Source organism: Loxodonta africana, chromosome 1 (assembly GCF_030014295.1).
Source record: "Loxodonta africana isolate mLoxAfr1 chromosome 1, mLoxAfr1.hap2, whole genome shotgun sequence".
NCBI lineage: Eukaryota > Metazoa > Chordata > Mammalia > Proboscidea > Elephantidae > Loxodonta > Loxodonta africana.
This window is the reverse complement of record NC_087342.1, coordinates 206854968-206880681: the sequence shown is the minus strand read 5'-3', so window position 1 is coordinate 206880681 and position 25714 is coordinate 206854968. Positions and strand designations below refer to the sequence as shown.

Here is a 25714-nt window from a genome sequence, read left to right as displayed (position 1 = left end):
CTGCACGCTGTTCCTCCCCCTCCTGGCATCGTGGGGGTCCCAGCTCATCTAGCCAGCGCTGAGGGCGACTGGCCATCCCGTCGCGGGGCTCCGGCCACCAGAGGGCGCTGCGGGTTCCCTCTCCCGGGAGTGGCCGAGCCAACCCGGTGGGTGTTTCTTTCTCCCTCTCGCGCTCTCTCCTACCGGCCTCACATCCGGGTCTGGAGCGCGGCCGCCGCTGTCAGTGTCGGTGCGGGCGCGTAGGGGGCCGGGCCGGGGCGCAGTAAATGGCGGAGGAGGAAGGCGGAGCGGCGGCTGCCCTCAGCCCAGAGCCCCCGAAACTTTAGACTCGAAACCCCACAACTTTCCGGGAAGTGCTGCCGCTCCAGGGGCGTGGACGGAAGGGGAAGCCGAAGCGGGAAGTCCGGGGGGCAGCGGCAGGGAGCCGGGGAGACTCGAACCCGGGGCGGGGGCGGTGGCAGAGTCGGCCTGTGCCCCGCGTCGCCGCGGCCACCGCCTCCTTCCTCGCGCCCAACCCGCAGCCGCAGAGCCGGAGCCGCGCGCCGCGCCGAGCCCGTGCTGAGCGGGCCCTCGCAGGCGGCGGCGTGCCGAGCCCAGTCAGGCCCCCTCCTCGCGACCTCCGGGCCCTGCTGCTCCGGCGCACCGACGCGCGCGAGGCCAGGGCTGGGGCGCACAGCAGCTCCGGGGGCTGAGGAGGAGGCCGGGCTGCGAGGCCGCGCGCAGCCCCAGCCACCCCGGGGTCTTGAGGTCGGGGCCCGAGTGTTGCATGCGGGGCGGGGCGGGGCGGCCGTGAGCCGGAGGCGAAGATGGAAGGCTTAACGCTGAGCGATGCGGAGCAGAAATACTACTCGGATCTCTTCTCCTACTGCGACATCGAGAGCACCAAGAAGGTGGCCGCCAACGGGCGGGTGCTGGAGCTGTTCCGGGCCGCGCAGCTGCCCAACGACGTGGTCCTTCAGGTAACGCCGCGGTCCTTGCTTCCCGCCGCGTCCCGAGGTGGGCCGGCCGCCGAAGGGCAGTTTCCCGGCGGGATCGAGCCTTTGGCCGCCAGCCTCGGGAAGTGGGAGTGGGCGCCGTGTCCAGAAGGGCCGGCAGTGGCAAGTTCCCCCGGGCTCCCATCCTGCGGGCAGGCGGCTGCAGGTGCTCGGGCGGCCAGGACTCGCTCGGAGGTGGTGGTGGTTGGGGGGTAAGGGGTGTTGCTTCCAGAGGACGAAACTCAGATGCAAAGATAAGGCGGGGGTGGAGATTCTGAATATTATCTTTGGAGAGCCTCAGTCTTTTATCGCTTGGCTGTCCCTCGGAATCTGTATTTTTCACCACTGAAAGAGTGACTTCAGATGAAGGACCTTGGGTTGTTACCATATCTTTGAATCCTCGATCTTGGTATCGTGCAGAGTAGTACAGCTATCAGTGTAGGTAAAATTTGTTTTTCTTTAAATTAACTGAGCAGATGTTATAAAGGGTTTAAGGATCAAATAAACAGTTTTTAAAGGTAAGCTAAATCTTGTTACATGTCCTCGAGTTGCTTCCGACTTACAGCGACCCTATGTGCAAGAGAGAAACACAGCCCAGTCCTGCACTATCCTCACAGACGTTACTATGTTTGAGCCCATTGTTGCAGCCACACACTAAATCTTAGGGCAATTAAAAAATTTCAGCTCGTAGTTTGCAAGTAGACATGAAAAAAACTTGTACTTATCTATAGAACATGTGACTGATGTAAACTAGATAGTGTTTCTCTATTGGCATTTGGTAACATTTGGTGGAACTTGTGGATTTGGGTGGAGAATTAGGTTTTGAGTAGCTGAAGTCAAACATACATATTATAGCCCTGAGGGGCAAGCAGAGTAAGTTTAACGCCTTTATCATATCTGTTTTTTAGAATAGAAGGCCTCCTGTAAGTTCTTATTTTCTGTACGTTTAATGATTCATAGCTGCTAGTAAGAGCATATCAGAAAGTTTTTAAGCCTTCATCTTTATATTGATCCAAGCCAAATCTCCAAAACTTAAAGCCAAATGCATAGGTATGATGTAATGTTCTGCAGAGAGTTTTGAGACCTCAGTTCTTGACCCTACTCTGCCCTTAACTAGCAGTGTGACTTTAGGCCAGGCACTTTCACTCTTGTGTTAGTTATCTAGTGCTGCAGTAACAGAAATACCATAATTGAGCAGCTTTAACAAACTGAAATTTATTTTCACACAGTTTAGAGGCTAGAAGTCCCAATTCAGGGTGCCAGCTCTAGGGGAAGGCTTTCCCTCTCTGTTGCCTCTTGAGGAGCTTCTGCTCATGAGCAGTGTTCACGTAGCTTAGCATCTCTCTTTCCCCGTCTCTGCTGCTGTTCACTTGTTTAATCTCCTTTTTATCTCTAAACAGGTTGACTGAGATACTTACTACACCAGTCCTGCCTTATTAACATAACAAAGACAACGCATTCCTAAACAGGATTGTAACCACAGGCATAGAGGTTAGGATTTATAATGCGTATTTTGGGGGGCCGTAATTCAATCTGTAACATTCCACCCTCAGCCCCCCAAAATTCATGTCCTTGCCACATATAAAATGCAAAGTCTTTAATCAGCTCTAAGTCTAAAGTCTTATCTTCTGAAGCATCTAAAACATGAGTGAGGCTTTAGGCATATTCTATCCTGGGGCAAAATTCCTCTTCATCTGTAAACTTGTGAAATCTAGAATACAGGTTATCTGCTTCCAAAGTACAGTGGTGGTACAGCCACATGGTAGTCATTTCCGTTACAAATGGGAGAAATTGGGAAAGAAGGAATAATGGGCACCAAGCAAGTGCAAAATCTAGCAGAACAATTTATATTAGCTCTGAAGGCTTGAAAATACTCCTCTGTTCTCTGAGACCATCTGGACAATGGCCCTGCCCTCCCTCCAGAATACTGGTGTTGGCCATACCCTCTGGATTCTGGGTGGAGGCCCCTCGGCCCTGGGCTTCAGCTCTACTTTCCAGGCCCTCTGGGATGACAGCTCTGCTCTTTTGGTTTAGGTGGCACCATTCTCCTAGTCCATCTGAGTGGCAACCTCAGCCCCATTCTTCTGCCCCTTGGGCATGGCAGCCCCACTCCCTCAGCTTTGGGTAGCAGCCCCATCCCCCTAAAAAAAAAAGCAGTCCCAGACTCCATAACCAAGTCGATGAAGATCTGACCCTTTGATACTTAGGAGGCTGTGGCCCCACCCTTTGAGATCCAGAAGACCGTGGCCCCAATCTTTGAAACTGAGAAAGCCCTGCTTCCCCCTTCCAATAGTTCTGCTGATCTCCAGGTTGCTTTGGGGATGGTCCTTTTCTTGGAGGACAACAGATGTAGCTCTTTTGGCCAGTTTTCTGCCTATGGAATTCCAAGAGACAGACAGCGTTCTTTCCTTTTGTTCTTTCTCTGTTCCCTTCAGTCTAAGCTGATGGGTTTTCTGCTGTGGTAATTGGTTAGATCCATCAGTCACAGGGGAAGCCCTGGTGGTGTAGTGGTTAAGTTAACCAAAGGGTCGGCAGTTCGAATCCACCAGGTGCTCCTTGGAAACTCTATGGGGCAGTTCTACCCTGTCCTGTAGGGTCACTATGAGTTGGAATCGACTCGACGCCACTGAGTTTGGTTTGGTATCAGCCACAGGCTTAATTTGTTTAACAAAAGATTGCAAAGCCATGTTCCTGGTGAAGATTCTAGGATGTGTGTCTTTAGTTTGTACAAAAGAATTTTCCAAATCTTTAAGTTCTGTTTTCATTTTGCACCGTTCATTTTTAAGTCTCTCTCTTTCCTCTCACATTTTACTATAAGTGGCAAAGAGAAATCACACGGCCCCTTTAGACCTAGCTTAGAAATCTCCTTAGCCAGATATCCAAGTTCATCAGTTACATGTTCTACCTTCCACCAGACCTTCGAACATAATTCAGACAAGTTCTTTGCCAATCCATAAAAAGCATCGCCCCTCCTCCTTTGTCCAGTCACATGTTCATCATTTTCTTTTAAGGCCTCACCAGAAGCACAGTTAACGTCCATATTTCTTGCAGCATTCTGTTGCTGGTGTCATATGTGTTCTCTAAGATGATAGAGACTTCCTCTGTACCTCTCCTGATTTCCTTCTGAGCCGTCACCAGAATTGCCTTTGACGTCCATAATTCTACCAACAGTCTCTTCAAGGCAATCTAGGCTTTTGATATTAAAAAAAAAAAAAAGGCACCCGAAAACTCTGCCAGCCTCTGCCCATTACCCAATTCCAAAACCACTTTCACGTTTTAGGTATCTGTTAGAGTAGCACCCCACTCCCGGTACCAAATTCTGTTTTTATTATCTGGTGCTGCTATAATAGGAATACCGTAAATGGGTGGCTTTAACAAACAAATTTATTTTCTTACAGTTTAGGAGACTAGAAGTCCAAATTCAGGGTGCCAGCTCTAGGAGAAGACTTTCTGTCTGTGTCAGCCGTGGAGGAACGTCCTTGTTTCTTCTGAGCTTCTACTCCTGGGAGATCATCATGTAGCTTAGCACCTCTTTTCCCCATCTCTGCTTTTGCTTGCTTGTTTAATCTCTTTATGTATCAAATGAGATTGACTCAGGATATACCCACATTAATCCTGCCTTGTTAACATAACAAAGACAACCCATTCTCAAATGGGATTATAACCACAGGCATAGAGATTAAGATTTACAACATGTATTTTTGAAGGACATAATTCTATCCATAACAACTCTGTAGGAAGTGTGCTCATCCATAGAATGAGTCAAGTTCCTTCTAATGAAAATTCTGTGAATAAAAATGTAAGAATGTCCACACGCAGGCCTCTGTTTTAGAAGTTACCTGTGCAGTAACCATGATTAAGTTGAATGGGTTTTATCTTTTTGCATAATCTTGTATGTTTTATATTGCTTTTTTAAAATCTTGGGGAAAAAATTGGTGTCATGTGTATCAATGAGTCAAGGATAAAAAAAAAAAATAAGGGGTCTCAAATTCATGCTGGGCCCAAGGGTCAGAAAACTTTGTTGAAAAGGGCCAAATGGTAAATATTTTAGACTTTGCTGGCTATTTACAGGCTCTGTTGCGTATTCTTCTTTCTTGTGTTGTATTTGGCTTTACAGCCCATTAAAAATGATGAAAGCCATTCTTAGCTCAGAAACAAAACCGGTCCTGTAATTTGCTGACCCTGGCTAAGAAGTGGTGGTAGTGTGGAGCACTGGACTCTTCTCCTTGTATGGCTTTGGAGTTAGGCTTACAGAAAGAGGTCTGGTCAGATGTGCTTATTAATGATAGCACTCTTTTCTAGAAATAACAAAAAATACCTAAAGGTCATTTAGGAACTAAAAGTAAAGAGAAACCTGTGCTCTATTTTGGTTTATGTCTCTGGGATGGGAGAGGAGCTGAAATAAGCTTTCTTCTTTTTAATGATGCACAAAGACTCTAGGACTTTAAATGTATTGTTTAGGATAGACAAATTAGCATTAATTAACCTTTTCTTGAAATGTGTTTAATCCAGTCCAGATTATTTTTCATGTTTTGCATTATTTTATTACCATTCAAAATAAATTTCAATTGCCTTTTTATATAGAGCTTAAATAGCATAGATAGATACTCAGAATTCAGTTACAAGTTGGAAGCTGTTGGAACTCCCTGAAGCAGATCTCTGACAGTTGTAATATATACTAAATAGCAAGCTAGATGTCTTAAAGGCAATTTACTTTGAAATTGGCCTAAGTCATAGAAATGCGGGACAGAAGGGGAATATAGGCTTAATTCCCCTATCGGAGTTTGGGATTGTCTGAAAACACAGTTCTCTTTTGCTTTCTAAGTGGGAAATATTTGGGGTCAAACAAAATATAATATTGAGTTGTCTACTTGGCACTGGGCATTAGAGAGCTTTAAAAGAGGAATAAGAAGTTCTTAAGGACCTTGTAAACTAAAGGACAACACAAATGTAACGTGGGACAGAATGTGAATGCCAGAGGACAGGTACATAGTGTAACATGAACCCAGAGGAGGTAGGGTCAGGAAAGGCTTCTTGACAGTTAATTCTGGAATTTAAAGTGGGGTGGACAGGGGATGAAAAGGACTTCCAGGTGGAGGAAAACATGATCAGAAGTGGAATGTGTAGGAGCCTTTACATAAAGGACTAGCAGATAGTTAGGTTTGGTTGAAGATAAAGTAGATAATGTATTGGGAATAATGGAAAGGAGAGTTTAAAAGAGACCGTATTACCACAGACTCTGCAGCACAGGCTGGAGAGTTCATTTTTTAATGAGCAGTGGAGACCCAGTGAGAATTTGACTTTTTTAGTTTTTGAGTGGGTGAGAGATTAGGGGCTGGAGAAGGAGGCTCTTGCAGTGGTCTGGAGGGATGCTAGGTAAACAGCTTCTAAACCAGGGTGACAACAGTAGAATAGCAGAGGGACTGAATGAGCAGGTGTGTGTTATTAAAGGACTATTGAGTAGCCACTGTGTGAGGTGCTTTGTGGGATAATGTTTAGTTGAATCAATAGATTGAGGCCAGATTATCAAGGCCAGGTGGAGAGCTTTGAACTAATTGTGAAAGTAAGAGGGAATTGTAGATTTAAGAGAAATGACTCCTAAAAGCGGTAGTTTCGGAGGCCTTTGTCAGTGCACCAGGAGTTAGAGGGAGGAAGCTAGAGACTAACACAGGGACTGATTCTCTCTTTCAGATGCACAGTGGTAAGGAACTGGGCCAGTGGTACTCAAAAGTGGGGGTGGCGAAGATGGGGGGGGTTGCCCTGCTCCCAAACCACAGGGGTCATTTGGCAATGTCTGAATACATTTTTGATTGTCGTAACTGGGGGCTAGTAAGGAGAAGCCAGAGATGCTAGTAAATATCCTCCAGTACACAGCACATCCCTCACAACAGAGAATTGCCCAGCTGCAAATGTCGGTGGTATGAGACTGAGAAGTTCTGACCTGGACTCTAGTGCTGACAGTGGGACAGAAAAGGAGCCAGAGATACAGGAGAAATTAGGAAGGTGGAGTTGATCCACCTAGGTTACCTGACAATATTTGGGTGAGAGAAGAGCAGGACAAGGATAATTCTGCTAGATACCACTTGCAATTAGAAAAGGGGCAGGAAGAGGGCCGGATATTTTTTCCTAAAGAGATAATTATGAGTTGAATTTCCAGCATTTTTAGATGGCAGTACAAATCTCCAGGTAATAGTTGGAAGTGGATAGATCAGCTCCCTCTGATGTGTCCTCCCTGGATGAGTTCTTATGGTGAAATTCACTTGTTCAGGGTGTCTTCCTCTGTCTTCCTCACCCAAGTCTTAGGAGCAGGGGACAGTGTGTTGCCCCATATTCACGTTCTTTCACAGTGTCTCACACAGTGGGCGCACGCATACACATCAGGCCCTTGACTGATACAGTAGTTTTCAGCACTTGTTAATAAAAGTCATGAGAAGGCTGAGTCATCTGGGGCAGTGAGTGTAGAGAACAAAGAACAGAGGGCCCAGAACTGAAGGAGGAAGGAGCTGGCATTTATTTAGTGTCTATTATGTTCTTGTTATGAGACAAAGCATTTTCACGCAGGAGCTTGTTTGATCCTCACAGCAACCCTGCAAGGTTGATATTTTTGTTTACTAACTTGGAACCTGACAGGCGGAGAGGGTAAATGCCTTGTGAATGAGTAGCACCCCTCCCTTACCACTGTGCCTCGCCGCGTCCCAGCGCTTGGTTACCTTCACTGTTTATGTGGTTGAGGAGCAACACGAGGAGTAAAATTCAGCCTGGTTTTGATTTGTCTATAGCTGTGAAGAGTAGAAATTTCAAATATTTGATACTGAGTTGTATATGGAAACCCTGGTAGCATAGTGGTTAAGAGCTATGGCTGCTAACCAAAAGGTTGGCAGTTTGAATCCACCAGGTGCTCCTTGGAAACCCTGTGGACAGTTCTACTCCATCCTATAGGGTCGCTATGAGTTGGAATCAACTCCGTGGCAACGGGTTTGATTTTTTTGGTTTTGAGTTGTGTATGGATTTCCTCCTTTGCATAGTAAATAACTTGATGCATAAAGTTGTCTTGAAACACAGCTACTTAAGAGAAATAGGAACATTCTTTCAGTACCCTGGGTACACACAGACACAATTTTTTACATTGCTGCAACTGCCAAACATCTGAAGGTATGTTCATTACACTTGCTTTGGAATAACAGAACAAAACCTGTTCTGAGTTTAAGGGTTTGTTTTTGAAGACATGAGTCAATAGACAGAGTTAACACTTGGTAAAATTGTGTTCCATACCAGGGAGGAGCAGGACTGTTTAGTTGCCATCGACTTGATTCTGACTCATGGTGAGCCCATATGTGCAGAAGAGGACTGCTCTATAGGGTTTTCAATACTGTGACCTTTAGGAAGCAGATTGTCAGGGCTGTGTTCTGAAGTGCCTCTGGGTAGGTTCAAACCACCAACCTTTTGGCTAGTAGTCGAGTGCCTAATCATTTGCAACACTGAAGAACTTTTCGGAGCAGATCTGTTGTTCTTATGTGCTGTCAAGTCAATTACAACACATAGCAACCCTATATGACAGAGTAGAGCTGCCCCATAGGGTTTCCTAGGCTGTAGTCTTCATGGGAGCAAATCACCAGGTCTTTTCTCCCTCGGAGTTGCTGGTGGTTTCTAACCACCAGCTTTTTGGTTAGCAGCCAAGTGCTTAACCGTTGCACCACCAGGGCCCTTTTGGATCAGATCTAGGGGGAGAAATATCTGGTTCATAGCATTTAATCATGAGGAATTTTACTGTCTGCTGAACAAGAAAATATTCAGTGTTGTGACTTAAGCTCACCTGTTCCAGAAGTAAGTTATTTTACTTTTTTAAAACATTAGGAAAGGTATGCTATTTACCATACTAATCAGCATGTTTTCTTAGCTTTTACTTAAAACCTCTTCTTTTGGGAAAGGTTTTAAAACTTTGTGCAATAGTTTGATAAAAGGTTCTGGTACTAACTGTTCTCTCATTGAAGATTATAAGCAATATACCCTATTAATGAAGCTGAAAATCCTTTATCATTTGTGTTGAGCAGTACCATAGTGGAATATTTGAATAACACATATACATTTAATGGGGGAAAAGTAACAACAATGAAACAAACCATTTTGCCTTTCTTTTCAAACTTGTTCAAATCAATTAAAAAATCTATTCATTAGTGATGGGTTTAAAAATAGGGAAGCAGGGCTTTATGCATTAAAAGTTATAAACTTAATATAAAAAAAGTCAGGTTTGTTATTCTGGTATAGTGATTTTTTTATTTGTAAATTCTGAGTCACTAAAATAATTGTGATAAACTACAAAAATAATCTTGCCTTAATTAGGCACTTTCCTATACACAGTTGAAAAACATATTGTTTGTAAAAGAAGTCACAGTTAGTGACTTTCTCTAGTGTCATATTTACCTCTAAAATTTATCTTTTCCGTAGACTCATATAGTGCTAGTTTTAGTATTTTCTTTTTTAGTAAGCAGCTCAGAGCTATATTATTAGTATTTTGGCAACTCATGCTAAGCATTTTGACCGTGCTGTAGAAGGGTATGGGAGGTTAACATAAGGAGCACTAAACGTGGAAGACAAGTTCTAGTCTTGGCTTTGAGACCTTGAAACAGATAACTTAATGTCTGGGTTTTAGATCTCACTTCTCATGTGAAGTGATTGGACTGGATTTTCATGATTTCTGACTCAAATGAAAGTGTCATTGTGTAGGGGTGGCCACTCTGTCCAGCCATACCCCTAAGAAAGGAGCGGACTGTCGTGGTTAGTTGTGCTACCACTATGACACTGGAATGGGTTCCTTTTACATTCCTTGCGGAGATGCTGTGACTATCCACAATAGGAAGCTAATGAAAGGGTTATGAGGTCCATGGTGCTTTGTTTTTAAAGGTATCTGGCCAGTGAGGATTTGAAATGGGCGACGCCAGAAAACCAAAACCCTTGCTGTTGAGTTGATTCTGACTCAGAGCGGCCATATAGGACAGAGTAGAACTGCCCCGTATGGTTTCTAAGGGGTGGCTGGTGGATTTGAGCTGCCATCCTTTTGCTTAGCAGCCAGTCTCTTAACCACTGTGCCACCAGGGCTGAAATGGATCATAAGACTTGTCACTTCTGATGTTTTCCCTAATATAGGTTTCATTTTGTGTAGTCCTTCATTCATGATATTCTGAAAATATGCCTTTCTTAAATCAATTTCGAATACTTTCAGTAAATACTTCCTAGTGGCTACTACTTGCTGTACTCAGGGTATATATGTAGTAGTGAAAAATCAGACATGCTCCCTGCCTTCATGAATTGTAACTTGTGCTAATGTTATAAAGCAAAAGAACAGTGTACAACAAAGAAAATCATGGAGGGGGAAGCTATGGGAACCAAGTAGGTGATAAAGGAAAGCCTTTCAGAGGAAGCATGGACAGGAGGAGGCAGAATGAGATGTTTCAAGTCAAAGGAACAGCATGTGAAGGGCCTGAAGCAGTAAAGAGCGTAATGTGTTTGAGGAAATGAAAAGCTGAGGCATTGTGGGCAAGAAGAAGAGTGGCAGGGACAACATACTGCAGGGCCTTGTACATAGTGATTAAGGAGTTGGAGTTTTAATGGAAAAGTTACTACAAGGTTGTTGCTGGGAGTTGCCATTATTGGATGACTGGGAGAAAAATGTGGTTTATTTTTGCTTGTTTGTTACTGCTATTTTGTTTTCTGGTGGGGCTGATGAATTCTTGAGTTCCATTTTGTACATCAAAGTTTTTAGAAGCCTGCGGGATAGTCAAGTGAAGATATCAGGTAGGTCTCCTCCAGAGAGAATCAACAGATCTTGAAGAGCTCAGAGATATTTGGCTTGGAGATGTTGATTTGGAGGTTGTCAGTGTACTAGTGATATTTGAAGCCATGTAAATAGGCAAAATCAGTGAGGAGGAGACTGTGGAGAAGTAAGAAAAATTTTCGGGATATCGAAGCCTGAGGAACACTGAACGTTTTTAAGTGGGGTAAACTGAAAGCCCTCTGGGAAGGAGACTAAGAAAGACAGCCAGGGTGGTTGGAGGGAAACTTGGAATGTATCGTGCATCATGTTGTGGGTGCCAAATGATGCAGGTATTTCAAGGAGGGAACAGTCAACCATTATTGAGTCGGACTAAGAGGTTTAAAAGATGTAGGTAGAAATATGGCCTTTGGATTTGGCATCCTAGAGGTCATCCACCAGTGACTTTGATGAGCCAGTTTTGTGGACTAGTGGAGCTGGAAGCCAGATTTGAATGACTTGAGGGGTAAATAGTGGCCGAGGAGCTAGAGATGGGTATATAGATTGCTTTTTAAAAACCTTTCCTTTTGAAGGGAGGCAGGTATGGGGTAGAAGCTGGACGTATATGAGGGGATAAAGGAAGTCGTTCTGTGTTTGTTTTTTGAGTATAAAAAGTACCGTGCTATGATTTTAGTTGTTTGAATTCATAAGAGTAAAGGAAGATGAGAAGTCACTGAGAAAACAATAATTCTTGGTCAGGACCCTGACTGCACGAAAGGACAAGCCTTTGAAAGGAGAGGGAACACTTCCTCAATTTTAGCAGGAGGAAGGACAGAAGAACATGGGTGTAGACCCAGATAGGGGTATATAGATTTGGTGGGGTGGGGAATGAGAATGTTCCACCCCACAGCTTCTGTTTTCTTTACAGACTGAGGCAAGACTAACTGTTTAGTAGTAACAAAAAATTCCGTTTTACAGTAACATCAAAAAGAATATAATACGTAGGAATAAATATAACAAAGGAAGATCCAAGATTTTAAAGTACATTATCTGATTCAGATAGGGCTAGAAATAATGTGGTTTAGCATGAATTGAGATCAGTTTCTGTCCATTGACTCTAATTGGGTGATATACTGAGTTTATACTTAACTCAGATATTGTAATTTATTTTTCCACAGAAATGTAAAACCTTAAAAGTAATCTGAGTTTGAAATAGTCATGCCCGACAAATAATTTTAGTGGAATAGTAGTTTCAATCTATAGGACTACTTTGGGTTGCTTTCTTCATTGTAATGATCATTGTTACTGTCATCAATCATTTTGTTGGGTAAAAGCTTCTGAAGTTGCTAGGAGGGACTGATTTGGTGTCTTTGTGTCTCTAAAATGCTGTATTCAATCTGAGTTTGCATAAGCAGGTAGGTCTTTGGCGCAGTCCCCACAATTATATTAATATGCTCGTTTGAGTAAAAAGTAATTGCAAAGAGTGCTGATCTAAGAGTGACTACTGCTTCTTGTTGTCAGTGTTTATATGAAATGTTGAATGTGGAAACAAGTGCCAGTATCCTTAAAGGAAAAAAACTATTGTCTAGAAACTGGGAAAACTGATAATTTGTAGGATCTTGCCTTTTTAAAAGCAGTAAAAATCCTCCATTGATTTTTAAACCTAGCTTTATACCTGTTGTTACTTTTGTTGTGTGAACTTCAACAATGCTGCCCTAAATCCTTTGATCTCATCAGTAATGTCTTTTGTTTTTCCCTTTTACTGTGTAATAATTTGAAGGTTTCTTCTCCTGAAGTGAAATTTACCACCAGATGACTCAAGTAAGGATGATTCTGAGGTTTTGAGTCTGCGTGGCTTGCAGAAACAGAAATAAAAAAGTGAAGAGGAGGAGCTGATTTTGTGGGGAAGACAATGTGCTGAGTTTTGGATGTGCTGACTGGGACGCCACGTTCAGTCGCGTGGACAGCAAGGTTCAGTGACATTGGAAAGCTTGAGAGTAGCAGTTGGGTGGCTTTACAAGCTTGCTGCAGACCTTTCGTGGTTCCTGAATGAAGCCATTCACTAAAAATGAGCAGTGCAAACTTAACTTCAGTATATTTGAAATGTCCTTTCAGAGTACATGGTAACGTACGCTTCAACTCAGGCATTTAGGTTTGTATTCTCACTTAAGACCTCAGAATTTTTCTGAAACTTTTTTTTTGACTGTTGGGAAGGCAAGGTGAAACTATAATGTCTTTTTACCTGGAATTAGTTCAGCCTCCAAACAGTTTTCAAGGAGGGGACAGTCAACCATAGCATTGTCATAAAATGCTTGGTAATGGGGACGGCATGTTGAATCTGAATAGTCATGTTTACCCAGCCTTGAAAGCTACCACTCACCCCCACATCTCACAATCTTCTTTCTGATTATTCTCCTAAATGGACTTTGTGTTCCAACCCAGCAAATCTGTATTCTGTTTCTCACACAGTTTCCTTGTTCTTTATCAGTTCTTTTTCATCCTGTTACTTTCTTCATCTGCGGTAGCCTCCTCCACTTCCATGCTTGTTCCTCCCCCTTTTTCAAAATGTGCTTTTGTAGGCTTTGGGCGTCATAATTTCAACAACCTCACGCTCACACTGAGACTTTGATTCGCCCTTCCTATCCATCCTTTTGTACATGTTTGGTCATGCCTTGATTTTTGTCCATTTATGCCATTGCTTAGCTGATTTATATCATCGCTTAGCTGCTTTTCTGTATATTTACCTCCCAACAACACTGTAAGCAAATTGTGAGTAAAATTCGGGATTCTTGTCTTTCATGACCTCATGATGTCTAGCGCAACAAAAGCACATAGACGTTTAAAAAACATAGACAGCTTCTTAGGGAAAGCCAGTTGTGTAGTCCTGCTATTCCTGTGCATTGAAGACGTGAGTGAGGTAGCGATTTAAGGCAGTGGCTGCTTAGCCAGGGAAGTAACGAGTGGGGGTGGTGAGGCTTGCAGCCTTAAATAGTCCACTGCCTATCACTGTGGGTATTCTCTCTCCCCACCCCAATCAGCATTCTGGGCATGAGAAGAGAAGGAGGCGGCAAGAACAGGAGCAAATAGCACAGAATTCTTCTGCTCTGAGTTTGCTGCTGTGCTGACAGACATTGCCGGTTCCCCCTCCCCCCCCTTCAGTACCTTTTCCTCCTCTTACTCTTACTCTTTGTAAAGCAGGGTGAATGTAAGAAGTTTAAAAAGAAACAAAGCTAGGCACTTCTTGGCAATTAAAGAAATAAATTCTGGTAGATTCTAGATATCTTACCACTATAGCATACACGTCCTTTTATAAAATGTAGTAAAGCACAATATCTATAAAGTTCCAGTGTACCTGGCTTCCAGTGGAGGAGGAGAAACCCATTTAGGGATGAGGGTGCTAGGTGTTAGCACATTCACATGACGTTACACAAGGGTCGTACATTCCCTAACACAGGTCACTGAGACTTGTGCCGTGTAAAAATTACAGGTTACACTACTTGTCACGGTCGCAGAAACAGGAGGAACTGCTGATGTTAAACCTTTGAAATCTAAAAGTCTGCAGTACTCTCACTGTGTTTGCCCACAGAAAGCTAATTTAATGAGCACAGAAAGAAAGTTTATGATTAGATTTTCTGTTTACTGCCCACAGTTTTGAACCCCTAGAAATAGAAATCTTTACTTCCCTTCGCGTTTCTGCAGATTCTCTCTTAAGACATGATTCTGGAATTAATCCAAATTTAGTGTTTCAAACTTGGATCTAACAAAAGACAAAAAACGGAATTGTCATAGTTACTAATTGTATTGTATCATGGTTATTTTCTACACTGTTCCTTTTTGCTTCCTGTGTTATTCATTTGACCCTGCACACCCATCTAGTGGCCTTCCTATTTTTCTTCTTCCTTTTACAGCCAAATAACAAATGACCCAGATTTCTTTTCTACTGCCTCTACCCTCCCTTCTCTCTCCTTAAGCACTGGTAATGTAACTTTCGTATATGCTTTTTTCTTTAAGAAATTCTTAAAGCTCACTTTTTTCCTAGTCACAAAATCCAGTGGCCTTTTTTTAGATCTTATTCTGTTTTACCACCTCCTTTCACATTGACACTGAATTTCTTCTTGGTGAATATTAACTCTTTCCATCGTTTACCATGATGGTATTTTGTCTTTAGCATTCTGCCTGTCTTCTTACACTCTCTTTCTCTTCTTCAGAGTTACCTTTGACTCCTTCTGTCCTTGTATCTGGAGCCGGTGGCGCAGTGGTTAAGCATTCAACTGCTAACCAAAAGGTCAGCAGTTCAAATCCATCAGCTGCTCCTTGGAAAAACCCTATGGGGCAGTTCTACTCTGTCCTATAGAGTTGCTATGGGTCAGAATCGACATGACAGCAGTGTGTGTGTGTGTGTGTGTGTGTCCATCCTACCAAGTCCTTTATTTCAAAGGCCTTAGCTAATCATTCTTTTCTGTTCTTAAGTTACTCGCTGTTGTCAAGGCGTCTCCGATTTGTGGCGACTCCGTGTATATCAGAATAGAACTGTGCTCCTTGGTGTTTTCAGTGGCTGGTTTTTTAGAAGTAAATTGTCAGGCCTTTCTTTCAAGACAACTCTGGGTGAACTCGAACTCCAGCTTTTCGGTTAGCAGCTGAACACACTAACCTTTCGCGCCACACAGGGACTCCTTTCTGTTCTTGGTGTTACTCTGTTGCCAGCTCTGACCACCTCATTGCTAAACTACTACAGTAGCCTCCCAAGTCCTAACTAGCTTCTCTGTAATTGTTGAAGAATAGATAAGTGAATTTAAAAAAAAGAAAAAGTTATTGGATACTCTTCAGAAATGTTCAAAAATTAGCCTGGCATTTAGAACCCTTACCATCTAGCCCCAGCTTACCCCCTAACCATCACTATATTCCATGCTTTGACCTATTGGCACCCCCCAACAATTGGAATGAACATCTTGTTTTCATTTACCAAAAACCTATCCATTCTTTAAGGTTCAAATCAGCCAGCTCTCCTGTTTTTAAAACAAATATTTCCAACCCATGGTAACCCCTGTGTAATTCTTACAATAAAAACCAAACCAAACCCAGTGCCATCGAGTCGATTCCAACTCATAGTGCCCCTACAGGACAGAGTAGAACTGCCCCATAGAATTTCCAAGGAGTGCCTGGTGGATTCGAACTGCTGACCCTTTGGTTCACAGCCGTAGCACTTAACCCCTATGCCACTAGGGTTTCCAATTCTTACAATACCAAGTATTAATTATATAGCACCTGCCATGTGCCAAGCATTGTGCTATTTGACATATGTTTAACTATAGAGATACATATTATTATTTCCATTTTAGAGCTGAGAAATCTGGTCCTCCAGAGAAGTGACATGTTAAATATGAGCTGGGATTCAAATTCAGCTCAATCTAATGGCAAAGCCATCTAATGGCTCAGAGCACAAACCATTTTGATGCTTAAGATTGCAGTCTTGTATCATTGCTTATGTTTTCAAGTTGTGTGTTATGTTTCCAACTAGGTTGGAAGTTCCTTGAGAACAGGGAATGTGTTTTGAAACTTTGTATTCCTCACAGGTCCTAGTATATCCTTCAAACACTATGTTAGCATTTAAGAAGAGAACATTTTGATGAGGTGATCCTATAGTACTGCTGATTATAATAGCAAGTCCTCTTCCCTTTTTATATTACAGTGTTCTCTGTAAGATGTTGAGAAAGCTAGAGAGACTGCAGACATGGCTGTGTACTTGAATCAAGGGGAGGCAGTAGAACAGCCTTATGGTTTGTTTTTCAGAGTGTGGAATGTGTACCCAAAAGACGTGAAAGCATATACTGAGAAAGCTATCACTCTTTTAGTTCTTTTTCAAATCTGATAATTTAAAGAGCAAGTTTCAGCTTCATATTACTAAATTTTTAAAAATAACATGTTATTTTGTTTTTGGTAAAGGTTTACATGGCAGTTTATCTTCCCATTCAACAATCTCTGCATAAATCGTTCAGTGACTGGGTTACCTTTTTCATAATACATGAACATTTTCATTATTTCCATTCTGGTTGTTCTTTTCCGTTAATCTAGTTTCCCTGCCCACTTACATTCTCATCTTTGTTTTAAAGTAATTGTTGACTGTTTGGTCTCACGTAGGTGATTTTTAAAAGGAGCACAGTACTTACAGGTGATATTAATTATTTTTGTGAGCCAATTTGTTATTTCGCTGCAAGGTGCTAGTAAAATTTTAAACACCTGTCTAACACTGGTTACTCCTTTAACAAAGAACAGGTAGGCCTTGGTGTGGTCACAAGCAAATTTAACAGACAGTATAAAAAAAATTTGGCCAAAATTAACAGTTTCGTTTTCAGTGGATTTATTATTATTTTGGTTATCTTCTTTTTTAAATGATACTTATTTTCCATTTATGCAGTGATACAAAGTTTCTTTTAAATTATTAACTTGTTAAAAAGTGTCTTGATTTAAAGAAAAATATTAAGTACATAATAGCACAAGTGGTTCTTGTATATAGCAAAATTCGTGAAAGTGATATGCAAGTGTGTGAACTTCAGGAGAGGCTGAGAAACACTGGCATAGTGGAAAAAGCCAGGCTTTGGAGCTGTGCAAATCTGGATTCATATCTTGGCCCTGTTGATTACTAGTCCGTGACCTTGAGCAAGAACTTTCTCTTTGCCTCATTATTTTGATTTGTGAAATGAAAACAATAATGCCTACATTTTAGAGTTGCTTTGAGAATGATCTTAAATAATTACTAGTACATCACTCAATAAGTGGTAGTTTTTTCATCACCATCATTTTTGTTATTTTATTCCCTCATTCAGTCAGCTAAAAATCTTTAATTGAATTTTAAAGATGTAGCTTGATCTTGAGGATTTCTTTCCATCAAATAAATATTTAACTGCTCTGGGCCTTAGTTTCTGTGGACAAAAGTTTTCTTATCTGCATATTGGGAATAAGATGGTACCTGCCTCCTAGGATCGTTCTAAGGACTATATGGATTTGTAAAGTGCCTAGAATAGTGCCTGGTACTTAGGATAGGGCTACATAGCTGTTCCAAAAAAAAACCCAAACCACTGCCATCAAGTCAATTCCGACTCATAGGGACCCTATAGGACAGAGTAGAACTGCCCCATAGTATCCAAGGAGTACCTGGTGGATTCGAACTGCTGACCTCTTGGTTAGCAGCCGTGGCACTTAACCACCATGGCACCAGGGTTTCCATATAGCTGCTATTATTACCATAGAAAAAATATAGCTTTCTGGAAGATCCTAAGGTTTTTTTCTTCTGGTTGTTTTTCTTTTTCTTCTTATCATCGCCAAGTTGGGAAGGGAGGGTGTTCTGTGCTATTTGTATATGTCCATTGAGCAGCCACCATGTGTAAAGCATTGTTTTACTGATACCATGGTAAACAGTCAAGGGAGAATAAAAAGTTCTTCAGCAAAACTACTGTGAGGTACCTATACCCTAAAACTATTGCAGCATGCGATTACAGAAACTCAAAAGGAGGACATTAGTAAAACCCACAGGGTTGAGGAGACTAACGCTGTGAACTTCTGTGTGTGTTTACAGCACTTTCTAATTGAATAAAATGCCAAGAAACATGTATATCTATCTGCATTTCTTTAAGGCAGCATCATGGGCTTATGTTAGTTGCTTGGTTACATTTACTACTATTTATTTTTCAGTTTTTATTTATTTGGTAAGATATGGCACTGGATTTTTACTGGGTATACCTGGTTTTAGGACAAGTAGTATTTTTTATTCTCTTGGCTAGCTATGTTCCTAAAAAGTTGCTTATAAAACAAACGTAAACCAAATCATTTCCCTGGTTTTTTATTGTTGTTTTTTTTGAGTAGTTAAATCAGTAGTCTTCCTATGGAGGGGGGGAAATTGATTCTAAGATATAGTATTAGATTTTTTATTGTTGGGTGGGAAGCTGTTCATTATCAAATACCGAATACAAAATTATTATAAGGACTCAAAAAATACAAATATTATATTCACAGATAAGATATTGTTCCATTGAAGCTAGATTTATAGGATAAGGTTTAGCAAGTGACCTATTTCCACTTAAATCTCAAAAAGTAAATTTAACTCCTTATATTTTTTATTATTATAATGAATCACGTTTAACTATACATCTCTGTGATTTTTTAAATGTCTGGCACTTTGGCAGAAATAGAGTTTTTTTTAATTAGATGTTTTCAGAGGGTAGATGTTTGTGTTGTAATTATAGACTAGATGTGAAATTTGCATTCAGAGAAATAATATTTGCACCAGAAAGGATCTTAGAGGTAGAATCCAAACCTTTTATTTTATTAAGGAGGAAATTTGAGATATATTCAGACTTAACTATAGTCACATAGCAATCAACTATCAAAACTTGATTCTGTAGCCTACCCAGCAAAAACGAACAACCCTTGTTTTTTTTGATAAAACAGAATTCTGTTTTAGTACAGCTTATTACAGGGGTGTGCCACTGGGCAAATAGAGTCCCTCATAAAATAATGGTTAAGAACATGGATTTTAGTCCAAGTTCTGTTACTTCCTTGATGTGTGTCCTTGAGCAAGTTACCGGTGACAATTTTCTCATCATAGAGCTGTCAGAATGATTAGATTAGTTAATACGTGTACTGAGCTTGAAACAATACCTGACGCATTGTATACACACAGTGAATGTTAGCTCTCATCAACATAATGGCCATCATTATTGTCGTCCCCCTCATTCTATAAACATAATAGCACAAGTCAGGGAAGTGTTTTAACAGTGCACTAAGTGGGTTACTCCTTATCGCAAGTCATAGAAATTTCCCAGGCTGCTCCCTGACCGCTGGTAAAGAATATACATCAAAAATCTAATCACAGATGCATAACCCTGATTCTACTGAAAGATTAAATGAGCTAATTTTTAAAGTGCTTAGAATGATGCCTAGTGTTTAAGTGTTTAATGTCAGTTATTATTATTATTTTAATTTTTGGTTAACTAGGAGTTGTTGTACCTTTGGAGTAGTCAGGCCTCCATGTAAGAAAACAGAGGGGTTTGATTACTGGTAAACGATTCTTGGAAAATATCAATCCTTAATCAAAACATTAATATTTACTATGCTGTATTGTAAGGGAGCAGGTTGCAAGTGTTGGCTTTTCATGTCACCTTATGCACCTTGTTAGTTAAATGGGATCATCTCTCTTTAATGGACTGTTAGAAAGGCAATTATAGGTCAGGGCTTGCTTGAGACAGTCCCAGTTTATGGGTATTGTCCTGGCATGGTTATAAATAAATAGTGGGTGTCCTCTTTCACTCTTAGACCATCTCAGTTTGGCTATAAATTTTATGGTCATCCTAAGTATAGGATACTGACGAGATTAATTTTGTTGGACAACTCTCATACACCAGTAATATTTTCCAAAGGCAGACACTACTGTTCTTACCTTTAGTCTGTACTTCAGTTTCTTTGTTCCTCCCTCCCTTTCTTTTTCCTTCCTTTTAGGTTTTTTTTTTTTGGTTAATGTAAATAATATAAAAATTATTTTTAATTGAGAATTTGGGACTTGAACTACCAATAAAATTTATAGTCAGTCATACCATTTTTCACATCAGTCTTTAATTTTTGAGGCTATCAGAAGTTTTATTTGTTTAGGTAACTAATGACTGTGATACTGATTATAAGCAGTAAATATTTATTGGTCCATATGCATTATGCTTATCATAGTAGACTGTCAACAGGAACAGACATTGCCTAAAACAAGCAGAATTATAGCTAATGATTAGGAGTCAGGTATTACTAAGAGGAATCTTAGCGGTACATACACTATGTAAAAGTTCAAGTCAAGAACTCCATGAACTTTTAGAAGCTACCTCAGTAATCTTTTATGTTGATTATTTGGCTCAACAAACTCTTTATGGTCCCTTTCCGTAGCAGGCAGAGTAAAATCTGCTTTCTAAGACTGAGGCAGCTTCTAGGTTCTATAGCAGTAATCTATGTTGTTATCGTGTATTCTTCTGATAATCTTCTATGATAATATTCATGGGGAAAAAAGAATATAATATTTTTGAACTTTTTCTATTGAAAAGTAGAAGACATTTGTACTTCTTTGTTTTGAGAAATATATTTTTTACAAATACCTATATAGGAACGGAGTTAATACCTACCCAGTACTTATCTAATATTTCTACCATTTCAGTGCCTGATAGGCACTGAATAAAAGTCTAATATTGCTATCTAGCTGTAGTAGTTCTTATGTGGCAAATTTTATACATTATTTTTAGTTTGTCAATATGACTATGACTGATTCTCTAAGGTTTACCTTAGGTACATATTGTTCAGGGAAGGCTTGCAGAACTTAACACCTTCATTGAGGTAGGGAGGTGATTGAAATGTAAAATGAAGTTATGGATGAGGGTATGTTTGGGTGAAAAGGACCAGGTGAATACAATTACATAAGCTTTAAGATAAAATCATAGCAAGCGAAAGGAAAGAAGCAATATGGCCTTGACTGCAGACTTGAAATCAAAGATCATTTGAGTTGTGTAAGCAAAGCAATAAGCAGTTAAGTGTCTTGGATAAGAAAGTAATCTCGCGAAAGTAAGATGAGACATTTGTGTTCTCTAGTACAACTGGTAAGTACCTTGAAAGGGTTGGTGAGATTGCATTTCCCTTTAGAACTGAGTTTAGCGGGGAATTGGCCATGGAGTTGGTTACTAAGTGATAGCAAAAATCATTTAGGAATGCAAACATGACTCATGAGTGCAGTAATGGATATGCATTAGACTGTGCTAAGTATTTCAATTAAATTGTTTTTGTAACAAAGGGAAATAAGTATTAGAGGTTAGTATTGTAAACAAACTAAACATTCTATATTGACAACAATCTTTGAAAGGAAATCAAGTCATCTTGGAATGACTGGGCTTACAATGTATGGCCCTATCTTCTTTGCCATTGACTTGTTGGCTGCTCTTGATGTTTGTTTTTACCTTTTCCCCTTGCAACCGTGTACTGCCAGGTGAAGATGATATACAAGAGTACATCGATCATGTGTAGTCCACACCACCTTGGGAAAAGCAAATAATATTTATTATTAGAAAATGTTTAATTCTTAAAGAAACGACAAAAATGATCTTTCCATCTAACGAAGATTTAATTGAAATGAAGACTGTCTAACAGAATGGTATACTAGATGGGCGTGGGCACCATGGGGGAGTAATTCCCTTCCACAGACATGAAGTGCCTACCATGTGCACAGTACAGTGCATATCTTACAGAGGAGTTCAGTGTGATTAAACCAATCTGCCTTGAGAGAAGTACAACCAGAGTGCTCCTTAGAAGCAAGGATGGTGAGACTACGTCTTATATACTTTGGACATGTTATCAGGAGGGATCAGTCCGTAGAGAAGGACATCGTGTGGACGTAGAGGACATAGAAGTGCATAGATGGTCAGCGAAAATAAGAAGACCCTCAACAAGATAGACCATACAGTGGCTGCAACAGTGGTCTCAAGCGTAACCACAATTGAGAGGATGGCGCGGGACCAGGCAGAGTTTTGTTCTGTTGTACATAGGGTCGCTATGAGTCGGAACCAACTCGACAGCACCTAACAGCAGCAACGACAAACCGTAGTCAGGTCCCTGGGTGGAACAAGCAGTTCGTGCTCACCTTCTAAAAGCTGGCAATTTGAACCCATCCAGCGGCACCTCAGAAGAAAGCCATTGTGATCTGCTTTCATAAAGATTGTTGCTAGTTGCCTTCAAGCCTATTCTCACTCATGGCGACCCCATGTGTTACAGAGTAGAACTGTTCCAAAGGGTTTTCTTGGCCATAATCTTGTGCTCAACTGTTAACCTAAAGATTGCTGGCTTGAACCCACTCAGCGGTGCCGCAGAAGATAGGCCCGGTGATCTGCTTCTGTTAAGATTAAAAAAACAAAAACACTAAGAAAACCCTATGGAGCAGTTCTACTGTGTAACACATGGGGTCACCATGAGTCAGAATTGACAGAACCGCATTGGGTTTGTTTTTTTGTTGTTGTTTTTTAAACCATAGTCTGTGCTCCCAAGGAGCTTAATGGGGATGGGGGGTGGGGCAGCAGAGGGAGTGTGTGGTGTGGTTAAGATAGTTACAGAAATAATTCAAGTAATTTAAATGGCCAGAGTTGGTGTAATAGTATGAAAAAAGGAAAGATCATTTGCTTATGGAATAGGAAGGATAGAAAATGGTACAGGAAGGAGGAGGCTGCTAAGGTGGGTCATGAAGGAAGGATGTAATTGTAATAGGCAAAGACAGATTAGAGACTGAGCTGGTTAGAGGGAAGAGCAAAAGTATAGAGGTAGGAGAGCCCAGTCTAGATTGTCCAAAGAAGGCTGGGAAAGAAGGTTGGGGCTATATTATAGAGATCTTTGAATGCCAGACTTAGACATTTATTCTTTAAATTATAATAAACATTGCTTGAAGCTATACTTTAGTAGTCTGTGTAGGAGGAGTAGAGAGAGACTGCAGCAAAACTGATCCATAATGTTCCATTCATTCACGCATGCAGCCAACAAACCTTTACGGCCCTGTGCTTCAGGAGTTGTTCTAGGGTCTGGGTATACGAGGTGTTCCCTGTTCTCTGAAAGTCTCATTCTTTTTTCTTTTTTGGAGATAATGATAATAAATAAACAGGGTACTCAAGGAAGGCCCTCTGAGGTCATGCCATTTGAACTGAGACCTAAATGACAAAAGTCAGCCAAGTAAAGATCTGAGGGGAAATCATACTGAGGATACAGACAGCAAGTGCAAAGGGCCTGAAGCAGTAGCAGTCTTGACTTATTGAAGAAAAAGAGGAGGTGTTTTAGAATTCTTGCATTATTTATACTGTGGGAATGTGTATTTAAGGACTGTAGCAGGAACACTAACCCGTACCCATTGCCATCAAGTCGATTGAGACTTATAGCGACCCCATGGGACAGGGTGGAACTGCCCCATAGGGTTCTCAAAGGGCAGCTGGTGGATTTGAACTGCCAACCTTTTGGTTAGCACCTGTGGCTCTTAACCAGTGCACCACCAGGGCTCCAACAGGAAGCATAATACATTTTTTTTTTTTTAATTATTTCCCTTGGTTACTCTTCATTTGTCTCAGTATCTTCAATCACTTTGGCAGATAACAAGATTTTTTTTATATATATAATATTTGTGTTTTTAGTGGAAGGTTTACACAGCAAGTTAGGTTCCCATTTAACAATTTCTGTACATACTGGGGAAACCACGGTGGCATAGTGGTTGAGAGCTATGGCTGCTAACCAAAAGGTTGGCAGTTCGAATCCACCAGGCACTCCTTAGAAACCCTATGGGGGTGGTTTTACTCTGCCCTATAGGGTCACTATGGGTCAGAATTGACTCAATGGCAATGGGTATACCTATTGGAGCCCTCGTGGCACTGTAGTTAAGCATTTGGCTGCTAATCAAAAAGTCAGCAGTTCAGATCCACCAGCCACTCCTTGAAAATCTTATGGAACAAGTCTCCTCTGTCCTATAGATAGGGTCACTATGAATTGGAATCAACTTTATGGCGATGGGTTTGGGTTGTTTTTTCTAATACATACCGTTCAGTGACATTGGTTACATTTTTCACAATATGTCAGCATTCTTATTTCCCTTCTGGTTCTTCTGTTTCCATTAATCTAGCTTCCCTGCCCCAATCCCTTACCTTCTCATCTTTGCTTTAGGGTAAATGTTGACTGTTTGGTCTCTTAGAAATGGTATTTTAAAGGAGCATAGTACTCGTGGGTAATAATGTTTGTTCTATGAGCCAATCTGTTATTTGGCTGAAGGGTGACCTCTAGGAGTGGTTTCATTACAGGGTTTAAATGATTCCCCTAGTCTTTACAGTAAATCTGGCCTTTTTAGGAATTTGAGTTTTCTCTGTTTTTCTCCCATTCTATCCAGGACCATCTACTGTGTCCCTGGTCAGAACATTCAGTAGTGTTGTCCGGGCACCATCAAGTTCTGGTCTCAGGATAGGCCGTGGTTCATGTAGGCTATTAGTCCTGTAGGTTAGTTTCTTCTTTGAGTCTTTGGTTTCCTTCTTTCTCTTTGATCCAGATAAATAGAGACCAATAGTTGTATCTTAGATGGCACAAGATCGTGTATAAAGCCATAATGTAGTGATTCACTGATGACCTGAAAATACTTCTCTGCACATACAGAATCTTAGCTGAAACTCTTTACAACCATTATATAAGTTGTTGTTAGCTTCCATGGAGTTGGTCCCCTACTCCTGGTGACCCCATGCACAGTGGAATGAGGTCCTGCACCATCCCCATGATAGGTTATAGACCATTGTGATCCATAGGGTTTTCACTAGCTGTTTTTCAGAGGTAAATCGCACGACCTTTCTTTCTAGTCCATCTTAGTCTGGAAGCACCGCTGAAACCTATTCATTGTAACAACACACAAGCCTCTACTGACATATAGGTGGGGGCTGCACATGCAATGCGTTGGCCAGAAATCGACCCAGGTCTCCTTCATGGAAGGTGAGAATTCTACTGTTGAGCTACTACTGCCCCCATTATATAGGCAGGACAGGTTAATCTAGAATAATGCCTGTAAACTCAAAAAAAAAAAAAAAAAAAACCCATTGCCATCAAGTCGATTTTGGTTCATAGCAACCATCTAAGACAGGGCAGAACTGCCTCATAGGGTTTCCAAGGCTGCAATCTTCACAGAAGCAGACTGCCACATCTTTCTCCCATGGAGCGGCTGGTATGCTCAAACTGCCAACCTTTCGCTTAGCAGCTGAGTACTTAACCACTGCACTACCAGGGCTCAGTGATGCCTGTATATATGGTTTTTTCCCCCCAGCAAACTTGGTATCACGTTTTCACACCCTTTCCTCACCTACTTCCTAGAGGACGTAAAAGGTCAGCATTATGGCAGTTTTTGCTGCTGGCAGTGCTTTCTCTCTTTTTCTAATTTAACTGTAGAACACCTTCTGGGACAGAAAGTGCAGATATG

At 41.2% G+C, this 25714-nt stretch overlaps 1 protein-coding gene across 8 annotated transcripts in view; it reads left to right on the top strand.

Moving 5' to 3' along the window:
- Nucleotides 1–700: 700 nt before the first annotated feature.
- REPS1 (RALBP1 associated Eps domain containing 1) overlaps nt 701–25714 on the top strand; it is an 82514-nt gene continuing 57500 nt past the window's right edge. For 3 of the 8 annotated variants that reach the window (XM_010589332.3, XM_023553753.2, XM_010589368.3), the window contains exon 1: nt 704–959. In XM_010589332.3, coding sequence (XP_010587634.2) covers nt 807–959 — 153 coding nt within the window. In that variant the 5' untranslated portion in view covers nt 704–806. Of the gene's footprint in view, nt 960–25714 lie in introns of all 8 variants that reach the window. The other 5 variants (XM_003403982.4, XM_003403981.4, XM_010589160.3 and 2 more) reach the window with 3 other exon arrangements.